The sequence below is a fragment of the Pleurodeles waltl genome, chromosome 11 (assembly GCF_031143425.1).
Source record: "Pleurodeles waltl isolate 20211129_DDA chromosome 11, aPleWal1.hap1.20221129, whole genome shotgun sequence".
NCBI classification, from domain to species: Eukaryota; Metazoa; Chordata; class Amphibia; order Caudata; family Salamandridae; genus Pleurodeles; species Pleurodeles waltl.
The window spans coordinates 681,448,068-681,470,700 of record NC_090450.1 but is presented as its reverse complement, the minus strand read 5'-3'; the positions used below and the strand labels follow the sequence as shown (position 1 = coordinate 681,470,700).

General features: G+C 42.4%; 1 protein-coding gene across 7 annotated transcripts in view; it reads left to right on the top strand.

Annotated features, from left to right (window-relative positions):
• The window catches only part of AAK1 (AP2 associated kinase 1), a 244,600-nt gene extending 241,719 nt beyond the window's left edge, over positions 1 to 2,881 (top strand). For all 7 annotated transcript variants that reach the window (XM_069214196.1, XM_069214193.1, XM_069214195.1 and 4 more), the window contains one exon: positions 1,543 to 2,881. In XM_069214196.1, the coding sequence (XP_069070297.1) occupies positions 1,543 to 2,684 (1,142 nt within the window). In that variant the 3' untranslated portion in view covers positions 2,685 to 2,881. The remainder of the gene's footprint in view (positions 1 to 1,542) is intronic.
• Positions 2,882 to 22,633: the final 19,752 nt, after the last annotated feature.

Sequence of the window (22,633 nt, the reverse complement as noted above, 5' to 3'; positions counted from 1 at the left end):
GTGCACTGCATGTGTGGATCATGCAGCAGGCCTTGTAGAGACTTGGGGCCTCATTATGACCCTGGCTGTCTAATGACCGCCCATGTTCGCGGTGGCGTTTAGATCGCAATGCCAATGCAGCGGTCTGAGTGCCATATTACATCCGCTTCAGTAGCGCCGTTGTCAGACCGCCATCACTTCCAGATTTCGACTACACAACGGTCTGCCGGTGCTGGCAGTCCTAATCCAGCAAGGCAGCGCTGCAAGCAGTGCTCGCCTGGGGATTAAGACCCCCCTCTCCGCGAGCGGTTTCATAGCGGTAACTCCGCCATGAAAAGGCTGCCAGAGATGGGGTGCAGGATGCCCCAGAGGGGCCCCATTGTAATGTCTGTCTTGCACTATAGCATTGCCACTGGCTCTATTATGAGCTGGAGACAGTGCTGTAGGCGGTTTCCACTGGGTCAGCGGGTGGAAACTGTGTTTCCGCCCGCTGACCCAGTGGGAAACCCGTAATGGGCCCATCAGGAAGGCTGTCACACTGGTGGCAACCTACCAGTCAGGACTTCGGCAGACAGGCTTTTCCATTTGCCGTGTCATAATAAGCTCCTTTGTCCTCTTGGGTGTGTCCTGGCAAGGCAAAAACCCTCAACTGGACAAAATGAAATTGGTTGAAACAACCTACAAGGCTTGGAGAAACTGAGCCTGGTCCAAAATGCCCAATGGAATAAAAAAATCCTCATAAAAACCCTCTGAAGAAAACAGATGTAGCAGAGTTGTGCCTGAGGAGTTCCTCCCACTAAGCATGTGTTAGAAATCTGAGCTGTAGTTGCATTATTGGCAGTTATGAATGTTAAGTAGGCTGTTGATGTCAAACACTTGTGTTCTGTCTGTGGGCTTGTTTTAACACTCTTGATTGCTATGTTATAATATGAGGAATTTCCAGTATGATGCCAAGGAATGATTCAAGCATGTGCATCTATGAAAGATCTAATGCTGGAGAACTATTGGCTTAGACAGAATTTGCAATAGTTATAATCATAAAGTATGCAGCTATCTAGCCCATGGCTGCTTCGCTCTAAATGTCTATCACCACTGTATGTACTTTAGTGAGCAGCCTTGTTGTTCCACGTAAAAAAAGGAAAATTATGTGAAGTATTGAAGATGCAATTAATTTTTAAGATGTTACCCAAATACTTTTGAAAGGGACAGCCTAGAGGTTGGGGATGTCTGTGATCTATTTGAAAACTACGTTAATTATGTGAATTTGATTTATCCTTCTAGTGGGTAAGGGCCAGCTACATCTAATTCCATTTTAAGCACTGTTTAATCTTGTCAAACACACAACAAAAAAGTGAGGCAGTGAATATCTCCAAAGTTGTTCGAAGTTTTGGTATATCTCTAAAAAGAACAAGATTTCTGTTTAAAAAAAAAAAAAAAAAAAAAAAACTGGCTTTTGTCTGAAGAAACCTCTTAATGTGTGTAATGTATTGTGCTCAGAGTGTACCCATTCATGAGTACATAAATGAGCATTAGGATTAATAATGTCTATTTTGATACTTTCAGGTCATCAAAAGGATTCCAGCCTGTATCGCATAATGGGTGGTGAGCGGCGTCAAAGGTCTGCCACTTTAGATGTACTTCCTTTAAGGGAGGATGTTTCAGAGGCAATGGAGATGACTGAGGAGTACCCCAGAAGAGCGAGCCCTTCCAGGTCCAGCTCATTCCACAGCAGTGATGGAGATGAAGCAGAGCAGGAACCTGATACCTTGGATTGTAGTGGATCCCGGCCACTGCTGATGGACTCTGAGGAAGAAGAGGAACCCAAGAAGTTGCAAGCAGGGCTCCCCAAGGATCCTGGCCACACTGCACACCTTCCTCAGCAAGGGCCTCACACAGAAGCCTCTCTCAGCAGGCCTCCATTTGCAACATTTCATCAAGCATCTGGGGATCAGTTCAAGCAGGCAGATGTCTTCTCCACAGCACCTTTCAGAGGTTCCCTGGTGGTGGATGATGACTCTGATATCTTTACCAAAGCTCCATTTTTTGCCAAGAGCAACATTGCCCCTGGTAGGCCTGCAGAAGCTGATGTGTTCCTTCAGGCACCGTTCACCAGGAAGATGTCGTTTGAAAAGGCGTCTGTACCTAGCCCTACATCACAAGGTGTTTCTGCAGAGACACTTGAGCATGCTGCTTATATAGGATCAGGCCTAGAGGCACAGCCTGTTGTTAGCCCTCTATTTCGCAGTGTAGAACGAGGAGTGGGGGCCACATCTGTAGGTCACATAGCTCAGTATACAACAACAGTATTCGCCCAACCTTCAAGCCATCATTTACATTCCATGCGCGTGGCTGAGAATCAAGATGTCATTCCTGTCAAAGTTGACCACAAGGAATCCAGCAGCGTCCAGAATCATAGGATTGCAGGACCTGAACTTGCTCCAGAAATTATTCTTGGCTCGGTGGTCACTAAACCTTTTCGGCCACAGTCCTTGTCAAAGTATTCTCGTCATTACAGCCTTGAGGATGGTACCGGCTTCTCAGCACAATCGGTAGCAGCCTACCAGGTTGTCTCTCACTCCAACAGACCCGCTATTGCTGGATCTGTATCTATCCCGTCATTGTCTTCCAGGACTATGGAGTTGTCTGGAGTTGACCCATTTGCTTCTGCCCCCTTCCCTTCCAAAACCAGCAGGGCTAACCCATAATATAATCTTACATGTAAATGGGGGATTGGAGCTGTGCTCTCTGTCCTAATTAGGTGGACATTTCACTCCTGAGAAATAATATTTTCACTATGGCAATACAAATTTCATGGACTGTATATTTGCCGTGGTGCTTAGGTCAATTAGCCAATGTCAGAATTATTAAATTGTTCCCATTCAGTGGGATATTGTGCGCTGGCTATTGCTGTTATTTGTCCTTCTGACTGTCGTTTTTCTTCTTTGCTGACCTTGCGTTACACCCTAAGTTGAAAATCTTTTTTTCCATGTTTTCATCTCTGAAAAAAGTATTTCTGCGCTATCCCCCACCACGCACCCATTTTGATGATACTTTGCCAGAATGCTAGCCAAGCAGTGAAGTAGCAGACACATCAACTTCTGAAAGGACGATTTTACCTTTGTTCTGTTGTATATTGACAACTGTTAATATAGAAGCCAGTTCATTTGGTAACAGTGCCTGCTGTTCGCAGGTTACTTAGCATTTTGGGAACACTGTCTTTTAATAGACAATGTATTGAACAGTACAGAGGTGCAGGTTTTTAAGAAAAAATATACTGAGCAAGTTGCCGAGCAATTATAGTCAGAATAAAAGGTGCACTCATCTTTCAATCAAAGTTCTTTAATACTTCTATTACCTTTAGACATGTTCCACTAGTTCTTGGCTTTTGAAGTCTTGAGAGGCTGACCCACTAACAGAGAGAAACCGGACTGGCATATGTAACTGCTTTACGGAGACTGTGACAGGCCCTTGTAACCATCTTGGAAAGATTACTGGGTCTTTCTTCATGGGCCAACATTGGTATACGTGGCTTTTGGTGCACTCTGGCTGCCTTTGGACAAAAGATGCCATTGCAGCAATGGATGTGACAAGGCGAGGTGTGGAAAGCAAGAAGTGCTAAGTGTTTTTTCTTCATTTCTTCAGTCACAGTTCTAAGTATCTTTAAGCTCCTTAATGAGATGTTTCCCACTTTGGCTGCAGAAGATCATAGCATGGCAGATGAATGTGTATTTCTCACAAGAGGACAAGTCAATGAGCACTCAAGTTTTCATTAAATCTTGGTAATCCATGGGGCGTAATATTAAAAGGTGCAGAACTCATTGGTTTATGACTTCTATGAGCATTTTAGCTCTTTTTCTGAGAATGGGACGTTGCCAAAGACAGAAGTAGCATTTGGATCTTTGAATACCATTCCCCTGGTTCTCCTGGGTCTCCTGGGTCTCATGGTTTCATATACATATTTCAAATTATGTATTCAATTTTCCTTAGATAGTCATATATTTATCTTTCCCTGGATAGTCCGCCATTGTCTCAAAATAAACAAGTACTTGCCCATGTATCAATAGATCTCAGGAATTGCTCTCCTTTACAATGTCAATCTTGACCTTCATTTCCAAGCTCCAACAGCTTTTTTCCTCCAACTAATGAATTAAGGACCAAGTGCCGCTGAGTTTAGTGAACATATGTACACTTTCTTGGGAAAGAGATCTGGAATGTGTAGTGCTTTAAATAGCCTTTTTTACCTTTGTAGTGACAAATGGCTGGCATAGCTTTTATATACCTATAGCGGACATCCTTTAGACCTTCCAGTAAAGAAAGCCGGACACTTAAAGTACATGTGCCTTACCAAGAATCATAAAAGGGGCACTTTTCATTTTGTTTTATTTGCAGGAGTTTGAGGGAGACCATCAGCCTAATTTTTTCTCTCTTGAAATGCTGAGATGTTGGCAACAGGTACTTATGTTATCCTCATTGATGAGAGGCTGATGATAAATGTTCATGTTCTTCACATACGATTTATTACTTGAGTTCAGCTCCATTTGTATTTGTCTTTGGAAAGATTTAGACCCTGGCAATAGGTTCTCATTATGTCTACTTTGAAAGGACAGTAGGTCCTTGTTTATCTTGCATACAAGAATGGACACCTGGCACAGATTCCTGAGGACTGAGACTACCAATGGGTGCTTGTTGCATGTGCCTGGGATTGTTGCATATGATACTACTGGTTAAGATTCACCACTGATGCTCCTCTACAATGCTTTGTAAGAGGTGAAGAAAAGTAACCAGTCCTAGCATTTTCGATGTCAAAAGGTTGAAAGGCAGAGGTAAACCTACTGAGACTAAAAACTGCTATGCTTTGGTTTACACAGATCTGCAGCTAGTGCTTTATCAAACTCTGCTGTCGCTTCAAATCAGGCTTAGTTATAACATGCTGGTGTATTATTTATGTAGAGCAAACTTAAAGCCTTAAAGACATCTTGCAACTTTTGTGTGTGTCCTTATAGTAGTACCCTGTAAAGTGCCCTATGGCTATCTTCTAGAATATCACTATCCAGCAGGGCCTCTGCCATCATGCTAGTGGAGAGATGCACCCGTCGCATACTTGGCCTCACTGTTATTCACCAAAATCAGTGATTTAGGCTGTGGTGATGCTACCTTTACCTACGTGGCTGTGTAGGTGTTCATCAAGATTAATGCATTACTCTAATGCAACTGTGACTGAGTAATACTTTCAAAAAGCTGAAACCTCAGATGTGAGCTTGCATTCAAAACCTATGATGAGGAAGAGGGCATTGAAGGGCACATCTTTGAAGCTGTGAGTAGCCACGATGCACAGTAATTCCAATCCTTGGAGAAAGGTCACCTAAATGGTGGCCGGAACAAGGCCTCATGGAGCCGGATCGTGAAATCTTTGAGCCTGAATCTGATTGAATCAACCTACTCTGTTTGTCTCAGTAGTAAGCAATATTGCAACTATTTGTTTGGCCTGGAGGCGATCACTTATTAACTCGTTTACAGTGCTGAAAAGCTGCAAACAATTCATGAACTTTTGCAAGTATGCAGCTCCTCCATCTGCCCATGTTTGGTCATTTTGACTCCATACGCAAAGACAATACAATTTTGAAGCAAGCAAACGAACCAGAAGCTTTCCATTAAATCTTGCCATCTTAACAAATCATTTAAAGCACAAAGAATTACCCATTGACGTCATGAAATTCATGATACCCATGAGGCATGAACATATTTTCTTTTTGGTCACCCTTGAAACATGGGCTGATGTCTCTGGGTGTCTTTTTTTTTTCCACATCTTAGTCTTCTCTCTCTACTTTCGAACAACCTACATTATTTAAACCCAATTCCTGTTGCTGAATTAAAACAAGTTCACACAATCAACATTAATTATATAATGTTCATTTTTTTCTAATGAATTTAGCACTTTAGTACCCTTTTAGAATGTGAAACCAGCACCTGAGTATCCCCATTAGTCTGCCACCCTGTGGTTTCACAAACTTCTAGATTCTGTTTGCTATTCGAGTACCTTGTACCCCTTTTGCTCATGCACCACTACAGACCCAAGCACTGCCTACTGGCTGATACATCACTTCTCAGCTTTAAAAGCAAGGAGACAACTAGAAAAATCATAAAGACAAACTGACCATCTTGTGCTTGCAAAGTACAGTTATAGCAAATGCATTGTCGTCTTTTTTTACCACCAGAATCTTTAGTGATTTTAAGGCGCTGAAATCCTGTTTATTAAACTCTGTGTAAGTAATACTGCATTGCGGGGAGGGAGTTGCTACAGTATGCAAAAATTCAAGAAAAAACGTGATGAACCCTCCATTGTAGCGAACTACAGCACCTTCTCTAACTTTGTGCAGTATTACTTTGTAAGAAATATATATAATCAGTGAGATATGATTGTAAAAACTATATGGGATGCAGTGTTATGCTTACAAAGTGTGTTATTTACATAGTGGCAGAAATAGTCTACTATGCTTCTATAGACTGCTTGGTCTGCTTTCTAATGCTTTCACGTACCTTCCAAGAAATTATGTTAAACAAAGCTTTTTTCTGTGATTTTTTTTTTTTTTTGTTGAGTTGTTTATTAGTTTTGTTAGATATTTCTTGTGCATCCCTAAAGAAGGGGGTAAGTGATTCAGTCTGTGATGTGAGCTTTTACCAAAGGCGTTGTAGTTTGTGGGTGTCTCCGGTATTTAGAAAAATGCCTGTTTACAAAAACTCCCAGAAGCTGTCTGCACATGATAAGACTGTGGACCCTCAAATAAACCTTCACATTCCGATAGATTACGGCTTTCTATTAGTGGTTAAAATATCACAGTGCTCATCCCATGCCCATCCAATGGTTTTGGTCTTTCCCTGTCTTTGTGATTCTGCATCGGGCTCCCATAAAAGTTTAAATATACAAGAATCCGACTAGGAAATTAACCTTAAACAGAACCTTTCTTGTGTGCAGCACTTATTAGTTACTCTTATTGGCTCGGCTTAAATTCTCCAAAATAGTCTCCCTTTCTAATTGTTCTTTCCATTGAAGTGTTTTTGGCTACCACTTAAAATACGGTGGTATCTGTTTTACTCACACTGTCTGCGAGTTCTTGGGGAGTTTTACATCGCTGTACATTAATGTCGTGGACAATTAGTGGGTCATGGTCTGATCATTCCTCTGCAATTTTGAGCAAGAATAATATTATTCAGAAATAAACTAAAGAAAAGTATCTGTGCTTGCAAGGCCCCTTCTTGGTCAGTTTTCAGTTGACATGTTTTCAAGTAAGGAGCGGAGAGTTTAAGAATTCAGGCTGGGGCCAGAGGAAGAAATAATATGCTTTCTGCACACAGTTATTTAGTGAGAATTTGTGTCTCGAGTAAGAGCCATGTAAGCATTTCACTATGGAAAGGGGACTTCAACCAATTGACTAGATGTTGATGGTCTGAATGCGCTTACATGGGTCTTGGTTTCTGTTTCACTTTGTTTTACATGCGATTGTGCTTTTTTTTTAGTTTTTTTTTTTTACCAGAGAGATATCCTAAAAGAGTTAGGCTTGGGAATTGCATCTTCATTTGAGGGCAATTTTATGGGTTGCTCTGTGCTACTTTAAACCATCTGCTATGTTACGTTGTTGGTGACATGAATTTTACGAACACTGTAGAAGCCTTAAAATAAGTAACTTGTAGATCTGAACAACTGTTAAAAATGGAGAATATGGGACTTCATTAGATATGGCTGGGCGATACTGCAAAGACACTCTGGGTGTTGCAGAACCTTCCCTCGGTCTTGACTGCCATTTTGTGGACATGATTTGTAACTGGAACACCCATGCAATTTTTACGGTGAATAGAAGATAATCATTACGTACGAGCCACCTCAGACTGTATGTCTGGAAGACTGGGACCCACTAGAACCTCGCACTATGGCCCCTTCTCTCCACTGGCAGTTTGGAAAGCATTGCGGACATGCATTGTGTGCTCAGCTAGTGGACTGTGGGCACTCTAGCTGTCGTCATAGGTCTTGTCTGATTTGGTTTCCCATGAGGAAATGTTACAGAGAGTTGTGGAGTTGTTAATGTTTTATTAAAAACGATAAGCTGATGAAACGTACTGGTTTGTATAATGTTTTTCTTGTGGTGAAAGCCTGGGACTGGTTATTTATAGACTTAAAATAATCTAAGTGAAATTAGATCAAAATGTCCACAGGTACGACCATGTGAAATCTTAAGCACCCAAAGGGTTTAGTGGGTGAATGAAGGTTGGTATACCTCTCCAACATCAAAGTATACATGTGTACTCCTGTATAGAAGAGTGGTCTGGTGAAAGGAAGTTATTTTCAGCAATGCCGAAGGCAGCACAAAGTGAGTCATGCAACTGTTCTATGTGTTGGGCTTCAAAGTCAATCTTCAGAAGTAACTTACAAAGAAAATACTGTCAAGGGGCGAAAATCAACACTATGAACGTGATTACTACTTCAACCAGAGGCGGCTGACATTTCAGAACACAATCCTCCTTTGTTACACATCTTAGTTGGTACCAGGGAGGATAGTTATGAAACAGTTGAGAAAGAAGGAATCCTGCACAGTAGACACCTAGAGTGGCTCACAAATCAATAGTCTTGCTGGCAGTATAATCTCTTGTTTGTAACCTATTAGTTGGTAAATATCTGTAGTGGAAGATAACATGAAATATGTGTAGCCATAGTGCACAATTCCCAGGCAGGTTGGGGGCTCACAGTGTGAACTGGATGTAACCGGCAATGGTTTTTCAGCTGACAGGTGACATCATAGCAGTGTTATGGAGCTGCAGACATTAGGGCCCGCCTAGGGGGCTTGTCAGACTCCTCTGAAGAAAAAGGTTGTTTACATTTTCATAGATAATGATCTAGCATTGTTGTACCTCAGTACACCAAGAGATACAGGCCCAATTCTAGCTTGGCTCAAAGTATTTGGTCCTGGCCGGCTCAGAAATGTGTAGCTCTGATTGCCTGTCATTTTATTGGGAAACATTGTTGCAGACAGCAGGCATCATGCATAAATGATAACAAATGCAGCACAACCTATTTGCTCGCAGAGGATATTATCTAGTAGATTTGTTCACAACCATACTAAATATAAACGGCAATGCCTGTATCTATCCCAACGTCCCTTAGTCCTGCATGTCTATCAGTTAGTCTGGGATCTTCGCACACATTTTTCCCATTAAAGACTCTGATACCATAAATGGTCAACAAGTGCAGCCGGGTGAAATGACCATAATACTCACAGCACTGATGTGACCTGTAGACCCTGGTTCAGAAATCTAATGCTCATGGCAGCTGCACTACACAAGACGTTTCTACAATTACAATTTCAAGAGTCCCATGTTTGAACTTGGTATCCTGGCTCCAAAGATCTTAGAAATATGAATACTTAAAATGTCCTACAAAGATACATGGATATCATAAGGAAGGCTTGAAGATCAGCAACATGGGCATGGTGTGCTTCAAAATGGAAACAATTTAATGTGTGTTAGCTACCAACATCAGTTGGGAATCCTTTTCATCATCTTTCCCTAAGGTTTTTAATATTCCTACATGTTTTAGATACTCATTCGTTATGCCTCGCAGTTAGCTTATCAGTTTTAGCTGCTCATAGGAAGTGTACAGGCCACCATCTCCTTTTCGAACTCCTGCCAAGTAGCCCTTCACACCCCTTAATGCCACAAACATAAGTATAAAAACGTTAAAATGGCACTACAAAAAAAACTATTTCTGACACATGCTCAGATAATAAAGTGTAATCAGTTTCTTTTGCAGATACATGCTGATTGTGTCAGCAGGTTCTGCCAGTTCATTAGCTTTGCCAGTATGCTGCCAAGACATGTCTTCTTGCAGTAAATTTCATATACAATGAGATGCCCTTAGTTATACTATGATGAAGCGATGGTTTCTCACGAAACATGTTGTTGGCCTAGTGGCAAAGCTAATCAATTGGCAAAAACTGTTGACAGAATTGATAGATATCTGGATTATAAATCGAGGAGTTGAAGTATCTGAGCAATTCAAGTTTCACTAAAGTACAAAAGAGAAACTATTTGGACATAAATGTATTATTTCAGTTCATCACATGCCCAATTTTGAGATTTGACATTGTGTGTAAGGGGATGTAGAGTATTGTGGAGGAATTTTGGTAGGTCTTGCCACGTCTGCCTTGGGTTCAAACAATTAAAGCCTTTTCTTGTGGTTCTGGGGACACCTGTAGTTACTTAGCAGTAAAATATGTTGTAACTGGTGTTTACCGGTGGTGTCATAGGGCCACCCATACCAGAGCACTCCACCCTGTGAACGAATAACCGTAATATGCCCCCACTGCGCTAATGAAGTCGAGTAGTCCAGGCTTACTGTAGGGCATTGTAGTAAAGTCAGATACAGCCTGTCCACTGCCTTATTTTCGTTGAAGAATGAGTTTTATTAACATCTGAATAAAAGAGCAGTTAAAATTATGATGCATTGAAAACGAGAAGATGCTAGCACTTTGTGGGGGCTAAGTATTACCCTAAGCACCTTTATAGTGTTTATACTCCAAAAAACAGATTTTCTATAACAATGTCATCCTCTGGAGCAGAAACAGATAACTTTGAAATCTTCTGTTTTACAGTATTGTTTGTAAAGAAAGCCTCACCTAATTAGTCCGAGATGCCCCAACATAAAATCCATTGAGGTACCCTTCATCTGAAATGTCTGACCATGAGGCTCAGTAGTCGTGACCCTGAGTGCAACAATGAACAACTCAGATGATCGAAGCCCCAACTTCTGAGTTTCCAGTTTAAGAAGGTACAGTAAAATCCCTTCACTAAAGAAATCCCACCCAAACATCAATGATTTACTCAAGAACAGACATTGATGGAACTTTTATGATGGCAAGAGCCTTGTGTCCCTCCACTTTAGTTGGTTAACCAGTATACAGACACGGTGTCCAAACAAGGGGCAGATGTAGTAATGGATCAGCATCCACAAAGATGTTCCCCAAGAGAACCAAAGTTTTGGTGCCTTTTCCAACTGAGAAATGGACTTCGAGGTTTCAGACTAACCACAACTGTAATAGTAATATCTCTGGAAACATAAGAGCTAGAAAGGTATTTCAACTGGTTCCTGAATCAGAGCGGCCCGCTCAACAAAAACCTCTTTCGAGGCTGTGGTCTGTAGGTATGAGACCTTTTGATCCCTCTGGGGGCACATTTGGACACTTTAACAATGTGGATTGGGGCATGAATTGTAGGGAGGCTCCTGCCTGGATCATTGAATGCATCCCCATAAACCACAACTTACCAGTTTAAATGCACGAAACTGTCTCTGCATCTCCATGGTCCACATAATTTTCAATATGGATTCTACATTTTTAATTCCAGGTTAGCTTATATGCAACAATCTTGTGGCTCATGGCTTGGCAGTTTCAGGCTCTTGAGGCATCCCGAATGGAGATCTTGAGTCAGTTGGGCCTTAGATAGTTATTTCAGTGGTTGCATGTAGTTAATCAAGCAGGACGTCCATTTTCCTATCTTCCACATGGTATAATTCCAATATTTCTAGGGATTCATCCGGGACCCAGGTTCCCAGAGACATTCTGTTACTGGCAATGAGTCTTCTCAACACGGTGTACAGGGTCTCTTCATGCGCAGGCAATGGTCCCATTACAGGCTTGTGGCCAGGGTGAGAAGCTGGACAATTGTGCTACTTTCCAAATTAGTGGTTTAGGTCGCAGCCTACCAGACAGCAGAGCTGTCTGGTTTGCTAAAGACATCTTGGGGACTTTCAGAAAGTTGACCAAGTAATGCATTCCGCTCGGTGATTACCATTAGCTTTGTGGTTTGTAACTCACTATTTCTGGCTTCCATTTGCTGCCTTTATTTGCTTTAGGCTCTCCAGGTTCAGTTCGTCCCTCCTGTTGCCTAAACCATTTTTTTCGGTATTCTTCCACAAGCTCACTTTCTACAACAGGTCTTTAAATCTTGTTTTTATTACATTTTCTGTGCATTCAAAGACTGAGGTCTAATGTCAGGCGCTGTCTTCCAAGGGCGCTTCTTTACTTTCTTGCTTTGACTTCAAAGCAAGACGTTTTATGTGATTATCTTGCTGGATACTGGGGGTAGGAAAGAGTTCTTTCCTAACTCACAACAACATTTAAGTGAACTGTGTAAATATATCAGAGAAACAAACGCACAAATGAAGCACATTTTTTGTTATTTCTGAAGTGTGTTGTGTGTTAGAAACAAATACTTTAATATGATCAAATCAAATAATTACTCTAGGTGATGCAATTGCGACATTTTCATTTGTGCACTGTATAATTTTGTTAGTAAAACTGTATGTCTGTGCAAATGTAATGGTAATTTCAATTGAAAAATGTGTTGTCTGTAATGGCATTGTGCTACTATACCATGAATACTCCACTCTACGTCACTGCACTCTACTCTGCAACACTTCACACGACTGCACTCTACTCTGCACCACTCCACTTTACACCATGCCTCTGTGCTATGCCTCTCTACTCTACCAGGAACTACTCTTGTCTATGCCGATGCACTCTTCACCACCCTACTCAACACCACTCCAGTCTAGGCCACACCAATCCACTCTGCAGAACTCCACTCTATGCCCCTGTACTCTATGCCACTCTGCAACACTGTACTCTATGCCACTGCACTTTACTCTGTAACACTCCACTTTATCACCTTGCACCCTATGTCAATCCACTGTACGCCACTGTAATCTACTCTGCACCACTGCAATCTATGCACCTGTACTCTACACCACCTTATTCAGCGCCATTACACTCTGCCAGTCTACGCAACTGCACTCTTCCCTGAACCACTTCATTCTACGCCACTTCACTTTACTCTGAAACAATCTACTCTATGCCACTCTACTCTGTACCACTCCACTGTATGCCACTGCACTCTACGCCACTCTACTTTTAACCACTGCACTCTACACCAATGCACTCTACACAGCTGCAATGTCATTGCAGTCCCAAATCCAGTAGCCTCATTCCTATAATAAGAACCTATGTGACACCACTGAGTTCTGCTCTGCATTACTGTACTCTATGCCACTTCTCTCTATGCTACTCTACTCACCACCACTGCACTCTGCAACACTGCACTCTCCACCACTGAACTCTAAGCCACTCCTTTCTGCACTACCCTACACCACTGCAATCCATGCAACTGCACTCCATCGCACTAAACTCTACACCACTCTGCTACTTTACTCTGCATCACTCTACGCCACTGCATTCTGTGCCACTCAACTCTGCTCCACTGCACTATTACTTTGCACCACTCTACACCACTGCACTCTACTATGCACCACTCTAATCTACCCCACTGAATACTATGATGCTGCACTGTACGCTGCTGAATTCAATGCCACTGCACGCTGCAATGATCCATGGCAGTAGATTGTATACCAGTCCACTCTGTGCCACTTCAGTGTATGCCATTCTACGCGACTCCACACTATGCCACTCCAATTTATGGCACTCAGGCACTCTCTGCCACTCTACAAAACTCTACTCCACTCTTTGCCATTCCAAGCTATGACACTCCACACAACTCTCTCCTATGCCACTTACTTTTAGCCAGGCTTGTGAACAGCATGGCTACAACACACTGTCAAAGCCAATAACTCTTGCATAGATGAGACCTATGGGCTTTGCCAATGCTTGTTTTCTCAATCAGTTAGAAATGCATCTTCCTGTCTTATATTTTTGAATGTCCTGGGACAAAGAATCCAAGGTCAGACAAGATATGTTGTCAATGACCGAGTCCGGCATTTCCAGCTGACAGTCAGCATTACAGAACAAGTATTGGCAAAGCCTATAGGTATTGCCCTTAGAAGGCTAGCGCTTACCTATCAGTTTTGCCCCTGCTTGTTTGCATTAGTACTATGCGCGCATTTTTTTTTTAATTTACGATCGCCACACTGGACCAGTTGAAAGAAAAAAAAAAAGTGCCCGAGAAGAGTCATACCACACGTGCACGAATGACCACAAATGGTGGTCATCTTCTTTACTATTTTCAGATGGCCAAAATGTGCGCATCCGTCCGAATGCATTTTGATAAACGCATACAAGCTTTGTGATGTGCAACGGCTATTTTGTCTTTTTTTTTTTCCTCTGTACAGTTCTAACATGGCCACTGGCAATGTCCGCGAGATGTACTAAAAATAAAAAAAGTGCACAAAAAAATATAGGGGAAGCGAGTGCCCAACCAATAGCTGGGCACAGAGAAATAACATAATAAAAACAAGTATTTTGGCACGGAACACAGCCATGTGGGGAGGAACAATATGAGCAGACGAGGGAGTGGTGGAGGGACGAGGAACTGAAATATGAGAGCACGGAATGAAATAAAAAAATGGTGAAAAAACAAGACACGAATGCTAAAGTGTGTGGACTACTTTTTAAAGCAATGAAACGCCATGGGCTGAAACCAGCAGTTTGAAAGGGGCTGCCCAGTTCTGTAGCTTTGTGTATGTATGTGTATGATGGGTGATGATATCTAAAGCTGTACGTTAGGCGAGACCTAAAAAGAGACTTGGGAGTGGGGGGGGTGTCACTGTAGCAGGGGCAAGCTTAACCTGCCTAATTAGTGAGAACGGTGTCCATAGTAGACAAAGGAAAACCTTTGTTGACCGCTGAATGCAATATTCACTCCTTTCAGTTGGACCCTGATTGCCCAAAGAAAGGGTGGCTCCTTCCTGAGCCACTTTGTTGCTCGCACAGGGCCATCATTTTAAGTTGACCGTTTTTTCCAGGGATGGGTTACAGATTGGTGGAAAACGCCAGCTAAAGGCATCAAAACCTCTGAGGAGGCAATCGGAACTGAATGGGTTTTGGTAGAATAGATACAGGAAATATGTGCAGAAGAACAGACATTCATAATTCCAAAATGACTCAGTAGTAGAGGATCCGATCCTAATAAGTCTTCGAGCAGGAAAACTGAGAAGATAAAAACGGTGCAAAAATAGAGAGGTACTAAAACCGAGGCTAACAATGTTAAATGTGACGACTAAAATATCACCTGAACATTTGCAACACATTGTGAGCAGGTCTGTAGCGGTAGAACAGGAAATTATGTTACAGGAATTGATAAACAAGAAATGAATCCTTCACAGGAAATGTATGCTTCATACTGGATTGCGGTATCAGGGCTAAAATATAACTGAAAACATGGTCATCTTAGATTAGGATGCAGGGTAAGCCACACCTGATAGGAAGGACTGAGGAGAGAGACCTGGTTTGGTTCAATGCTATTCCTCATGGCAGACATTCGGTAGACAACACTTTTCAAATTCTTGTTTCCATTAGGTTGAAAATGGAGTGCAAAATGTAATGGTGAAACCATGACCCCCGGCCCATCAGCATCTTTTGTGGAAAAACCCAGAGCCGTTCAAGACCACCAATGTATGTTGTCTTCCTGTCGAAAAGGCTCTCATGGAGACACATGATATGACAAGGTACTGCCCGTGCTTTACAAGTAAGCGTGTCTCAGCAATGACTGCTGCTTGTGGGGTTGAGTACCAGCACCAGTCTGACAGTGTCCATGCAGCCAAGTGTCCGGAGGCAGAACAGCCCGTAGGAAAACCACCCTCTTGAGCACTTATGCCACAACCTTAAAAAAACAAAAAGGTGCCAAAACTCGCACACATACTGAACCTTGAAAGGGCACTTAAATTTGTAAAACATCCACAAGTAAGACAACAACTGAGGAACTGGCCACTACTTGGCTTCCACCATACACCAGCTTTGATGCTTTCAAGCAGAATAGATCATACTTGACTCTGAGCTAATGATGCTTCAGAGCAACCACAAAAGCTCACTTTTCAACTTTGAGGAAAAACATACCCAGTGACTACTTGGAGACCCAAGTGTTGGCCTGAATTGTGTTTGAATGATGAAGATATTATACATCTGTCCAGCAACAAACGGAAACAGCCACTCCGAGCTTCAAGGAAAATGACAAATAACTATAGGGAGACCGCTAAAGAAGAATCTCCGATATTGACCCTTGTTCCTCACTGGCAGATAAAGATTTGGACAAAGGCATGTATCCAACGCCTAACGTGGAGTATCATGATACAGATGTGGCAATGCTGATCTAGGTCAGCAGGGTTATTCTGAAGGAGCACACGAACATTTTCAGGTAAATTCTGCTCTGGAGAAAGTGGATCCATGCAGTCAAACCATCACGTCCTAGTTTGGTGGCTGCTTGCACTCTTACCCAGAAGGCACCTCTGAGGAAGAAAGGTGAGAGCTGAATTTCTGTTCCCACATGCCATCATTGGCACCATTAAAGCAGAAGAACTTCAAGCAAAGCTAATTGTTATAGTTCAGCAACTTCCAAGCCAGTTACATCGAGAGAGGGTAAGCAAGTCCGACTCTGCGCATTGCAGCCTGTATTCCTTAATAAAGCAAGACTTAGTATTTGTTGCTGTGGAAAGAAAAATATCATTAAACCTAGTCAGGCATAAGGTCCACTCCTTATATGAAAAGTAAAGGAGCAGTTAACACGTGCATTAAAGTAGCAGTGCATATTGTGAGGCACAAGGCATAATGCTTTCTTACTTGGCCCTAAGCAGACAGTACTGGCTGAGGGCATCTTTGTTTTGCCCAAATGTACAATGGATTGCTTTCAAGTATTTACTGAAAAAGATGATTTGCTGAGCCCAGTTCATGACTTCTATCCACTAATCAGTTATGTCAAGGAACGAACACTCGATGTGACGATGCTGAAGGATGTTGCTAATATTCAATGAGAGAGACATTTATTGGCAACCCACTTTAAAGATAAATGTTGACGTAGAGTGAACTAGTTCAACAAGAATGATCTATAATATGTTTTAGGCGGAAAACAGTACAAGTTTGTTGATGTACTGTCTGGGTTAGAATAGTCACCAAGAGTGATAACCAACCCTGTCAGTGGTGGGGGCATTGGAGTCACAGGGCTACAAATTATGTGTATTCATTTCTCAACAATTGAGTGGTGAACGGAAATAATCTGCAACAATGCCTGAAAGAAACAAAGGAACGTTAAAACTATGTACCTTTTGGAGTTCAAGGAGATAGTTAAAACATCCAGCATTGTCTCTGGTCCCTCCTAAACGTAATTAAACCAGGAAGCTGCATGGGCACTCACAGAATTCTGACATTCCAGCGGTCACAATCATTGACTTTGGAAGTGTTGAAGTTGCTGGTGATGGTATTAGGCCATGTCTAATAACATATGGCACCATTGCAGAAATGGCTCAGCAGTCTCCAAGCAAAGAGGTTGGCTGACTAGCAGGGAATGGCAATGGTCAAATGAGTCTCCAGTCCATTTTTTGGACGTCAAAAATGTATTCATTGGCAAATCGTTCTAAGAACCCCATGTGTTATATGAGATTACAACATGAGCATTCTTCATAGGGTTGGGGTGACAGTACTGCTGCAGGGCAAATTGGCTTACATGAGACTATACCCAGTGTTAAAGCACAGGTTGGCGTCCTTGATGGTGAAGGTGGTTAGAATTCTCCTCTGGGGAGTGCCAAGCCGTTCTGAACAGCCCACACTACAACAATGTATTTCTTACTAAAACAATAACATAATCGCTTGTTCTCCTAGCTACATTACTAGAAATTCAGCACTGAGCAGTACAAAGAAACATGTCTAGGGTGGGAGAACACATATTAGGGGTCAACAATTCACTGACAGACATAGTAAGTAGAGAGCCAAGACAACAGCTCTGTTATCCTCAACATAAATCAGGAGGAAATGTTTTGTTTAGTTAGTATTGACAATTTGCTTAAACGTTTTCCTGAGCCCTCTGATGCCAGAGGCAGTCAAATAATTTAGGCAATCACGTATGACAATCATTCTCTTAGAACTTAAGTAGGGCAGGTAGGCCGGGCTCTCTCACCTGAAGATCTCTGTTGGACTGTATTGGAAGTCAGTCACACAGATACCAAGCTCAGGATTCTACATGGGCCGCTTAGCAGCATGTTCAGTGTTCTACAAAACTTACACTAATAAAGTTTCTGAACTTGAAAACATGATCACTGAGATTTTTGAATTTGAAACCTATCTCAGAGATGTTTCAGGTCTTAGAAAATCATCAAACTGCCTAGGAATTTGTGGTAGTACAAACGGCATATGAATATGTCCATACATGTAATTTTTCTGTAGGTAGTAAAATTGGTGGATTGTAAGTTAACAAAAAATTTAGAAGTATGTAACTTCACAACAATAGAAAAGAACACACTTTGCTGTTTAGGTATAAGTGACGATGCTTCCCCCGAGAGGCTCCAGACAATGATCCCACTGCTCAGAATACCACCTCCAACTTCTTGAGTATGATATTGTCAAGATAAATGGTGGACCACCCACCGTGAACATTTAAACCTATGCCAACTCACAAAGATAATCTTGACATTAGTGTGTTTTAAATGCAATTACTGAATTGAGCTGTGGGCACTTCCAAACTAGGTGCATTACCACCAAATACACAAGAAACAAGCATTTTTTTCACTTTTGCATATTTTTCTTCATATATGTTCTTATCACTCTTGAAATTAAACGCTGATTTGCTAAAAAAGGACACACCGTAGGTTCAGCAAAATGTCGTCTTGCCATTTCTTGGGAATTCGATGATGGAATTAGCTCCAATGTACTTTTTTGATTTAAAAATAATGTTTTTAAGAAAACTGATTATTCTTTGTATTGTGTAGATCACAGAATTAGTAAATCCAATCACAAAGAAAGGACATGTTAAGTGGATAGTAATTAGCATACATCTGTGCTATCACCTACAAAAGACTCTTCGTATTCAGGCCCAGTTCGTAATGTACGTGGACAAAAGCAGCAACTTTGGATTTCAGAGTAAACAAATATCGGACCAATATAAGGCTACAACTTGAACATCTATCCACAAGAAGAAACAGATGCAGGATACATTATTCTAAAGTGGCTCTTTTTGCCATCCAGTCCACGTATCCACCTCTCAGATGATGTGAAGATTACTGATTTGATAACCACATAGGGGGCGTGAATTTATAATTGCTCCATGCTGCCAAAGAAAAAGGGTCCTAACCTTTCCCTATTATATATTCACATGCAAACATCATTACTTCTCTGTAAGGTGGATAACTGGCAAACAACGGATTTATTCACGTCTGTTATGCATATAGCAATGACCAAACAATTTTGATGTCAACAACAATAAGTTGAAGATGGCTTTTGCTGTATATGTCACAGTCAGTTTTGGATTGACCTTAAATTAAGTCAATCCGGATACATCTTTGGTTGAAGACCACATATGTTTTTGTGAAAACTAGATACCATTCCACTAGGCCACAAAGTCATGCAAAGCAAGTTAATTTATAACTGAGACTAACAATAAAATATAGGTACAGATAAGTGACTTTGCCCTTCCATGTGCTTTTTAATATTTTTCTTCATCCAATTTAGTAACTTAGTGCCCCTCCTCTGCCTTCTATCATCCTTCCATCCCACAACAGTTCCTATCTACCACCCTTACCTGGAACCTTATGACTAACTGCTTTCCTTCCTCCTGCCCTATCCCTTATTTGTACTCAACACATCTTCACACTCCCTATCACTTCCTCCTTCCTATTGCTATATATAAACGCCAGTCACCTACCCCATCCTTATACAAACCTCTGATTCTTCTGTCACTCTGTCACGCAACTTCTTTCCCCATCCTCGCCTTCTCTTGTCACTCTCTGAAAGTGTACTGCAGCTAGGTCATTCTCCAACCTTCTTAGTCCTCCTTATTCCAAGTTTTCATAATTCTCGCACTTCTCTCCAAACAGCCACTTTGACTCTTACCATCTTAAACCCTTTCACTCACTTAAGGGCTCTACATCTCCTATGAGATACCCAGCCCTCACTATTAATTTGTTTCAGAATTACTTTTACGGAATATCGTTTGTTACAACCCATAAAAGCGATGCAGCCTCTGTTTCTATATCCGCTGTTGCCTGGAAACCTTACTTCCTTTTGTCATCCTCCTCGGATCCAGCTACATCCCTCCCCCTGCTGCTAGATCCATACAATCCGCCCCCCTCCCAATCTATCTCTCACTGCCTCTCTTGATCACTCTAAGTCCTCCATGCCCACTCCATCCTACGTACCCACATCAACAGTAGAAAAACTGAATGTCAAAAATCAATACCCCATATTTGATTTTTTTGTTGTTGTTGTTGTTGTTGCTGAGAATAGAACTGCAATACTTTTTATTACTGAAACCTGGTTTGCGGACCATGCAAGCCCTTAATTTGAGAAGCTTTCTCTACTGGATTAGGATCACCCCAAAAATGGGCCGAACAAGTTTGCATGGGTACTTCGTATCATCCAGAAATCAACTCTTTAAAACCTAGCCTCTCCCACTATCTCAGCTTCTTATTGTAAATCCCTTCTAGTAAAATGTAACACAAGCACCAGTTCTTCTCTCTCCTTCATCATCATCATCCACTGTCGTCCTCCGCCTACCTCTAACGTTGCTGAAACATTTTGTGACTTCATCGCAACCTCCAACATTTTATGACTTCACTGCACCCTCCACCACCCTTCTCTCATCATCACTAGTTTCTGCAACATATCTTGTTAAGCTCCCGAACATAGTGTCGCAAAATCTATAATCCTCTCCTAGGTAGTCCTGGCCCTCTTCCAAGATGTCTTAAAAAAGTCCCTCAGCAAGGCATATTCTAGAAGCCACCTTTTCTTATTGTTGATCCCTTGAAGTTTAGAAATCATATCCACTTCTCTGGAGTGGTCATCATGCCATAATTTCTTTTAATTCAGATGCATTCCAAAATTACTTCATAGTCCATTACTGCACCCTGCAGCTTCACTGGGCCCCTGAGGAAGAAATGCTACCCCTTTCTGAAGATCCTTTAAGTAATTTACTACTGAGGGTAACATTGTGTTGTTGATAGGTTAAGTGCCAACTGTCCTGACACAAGCTGTAGTGTCATAGCATTCCCAGAGTGTGGTGGTGTACACAGGCTCAAAGGTTACAAGCCCTGGGCCATTCCTATGCGCCAGAGTATGCACGTGGACTCAGAGCACCACGCCACTGGAGGAGCATGCAGTCCTTCTTTGCTGTTGTCATGGCATCTCAAACTAAATATTCCAGTCACCTCTCCACTCACAGTCCAGGCTCACCACAAGAAGTTAAAGAAAATGATATATGCTAGAGGTTATCCCGAGACTGCAAAAAGAACGTACAAAATATATTCAGGGTCATCAAGACCCACCTATACTGAAGGTGCCCAGGTCTGGATAGGCAAAATAAAACTCCATATCTGGGGCACTCAACAATGATACCAAACATTAATTTGCTCCTTTCGAGTGGAATTATAACTAACAACAGCAGTGCATTACACAAGCGAATAACAATTAATTGTGCAGGGAGCCTGGGCAGGGGTGGGGTCTCACAGATCTACCACTCTCTGATTGCCAACACAGCTCGGCCGCTAGACGAGCTTCATCAAAGGTGGGAGGAATGGGAGCGCCCCATAGAGGAAGAGGATTGGAGGGAGGCGCTAATGGCCCCTCGGACCTTAACCATGGCCACCCACTTTCGGGTGTTACAGACCTTCTACCTACACACAGCATACCTCACGGCCCTTAGGTTACATAGAGCGTGCCTCCGGCCCCGGGCTGACTGTCCTCGATGCTCAGGCCCAGATGCCGATTTTTACCACATGGTGTGGTCCTGCCCGACCCAAGCGGCCTACTGGAGGGCGGTGGCCGGGGAGGTCTCTGGGGTCCTGCAAGGGGAGGTGGAAGTGGCTCCGTTGCCACTTCTGCTGGGGGTCATGGGAGGGGTGGGGTTGAGAAGAGCCGATTGAACCATCCTGGGTGTGGCATGTTTGGTGGCCAAAAGAGACATAATGACGGACTGGAAGGCAGGGGCAGCACCGGCGTTGGCCAGATGGCGGCGAGGAGTAGACTGGTGTGCTCAACGCGAAAAACTAGTATATGAAGCCAGGGGGTACTCAAACAAATACAACAAAGTGTGGGGGAAATGGGAGGCCACGTGGCGTACTTAATCCACTCATGGGCCGGACTGTCTGTCGTAGGGAGCCCGTTCCTAGCGGCAATTCGTGGGGGGTTTTCTTCTCTTTCCTTTTCTCCTTTCTTCTTTTTTTTTCTTTCTATTTTTAGAATATGTCTGTGCATCTGCACATTGGAAGTAAAGATCTCTATGGTAGCTTGTTCGGGGCGTGGTGACTGTCTCTTGGTATCATTTGGTACCATGTTGCGTGCATTTTATTTTTATTGTTTTTGCAAAAACCAATAAAGTTCTTTATCAAAAAACAATTAATTGTGCAACTGAGTCTTAGCAATCTTCCTGAAAATTAGATGGCCCTTTAAGATCTTATCAAGTGATACTCACCAAAAGTGTTTTAAACACCAAACACGGGGTGTGGCCAAGATGATGGAGTGCTAAGACGTAGTGTTGGTTCTCTCCCCCACGTCTGCCTGTATGATACCGCTTCCCCTCCTTGCCGGTCCAAGCTGCTGGGGTCCACTAAGCCAATGCCACTCACATGCCAGCTGCTTGGATCACCCGACCACTGATCACCTCCGCGGTGTCAGCAAGAAGT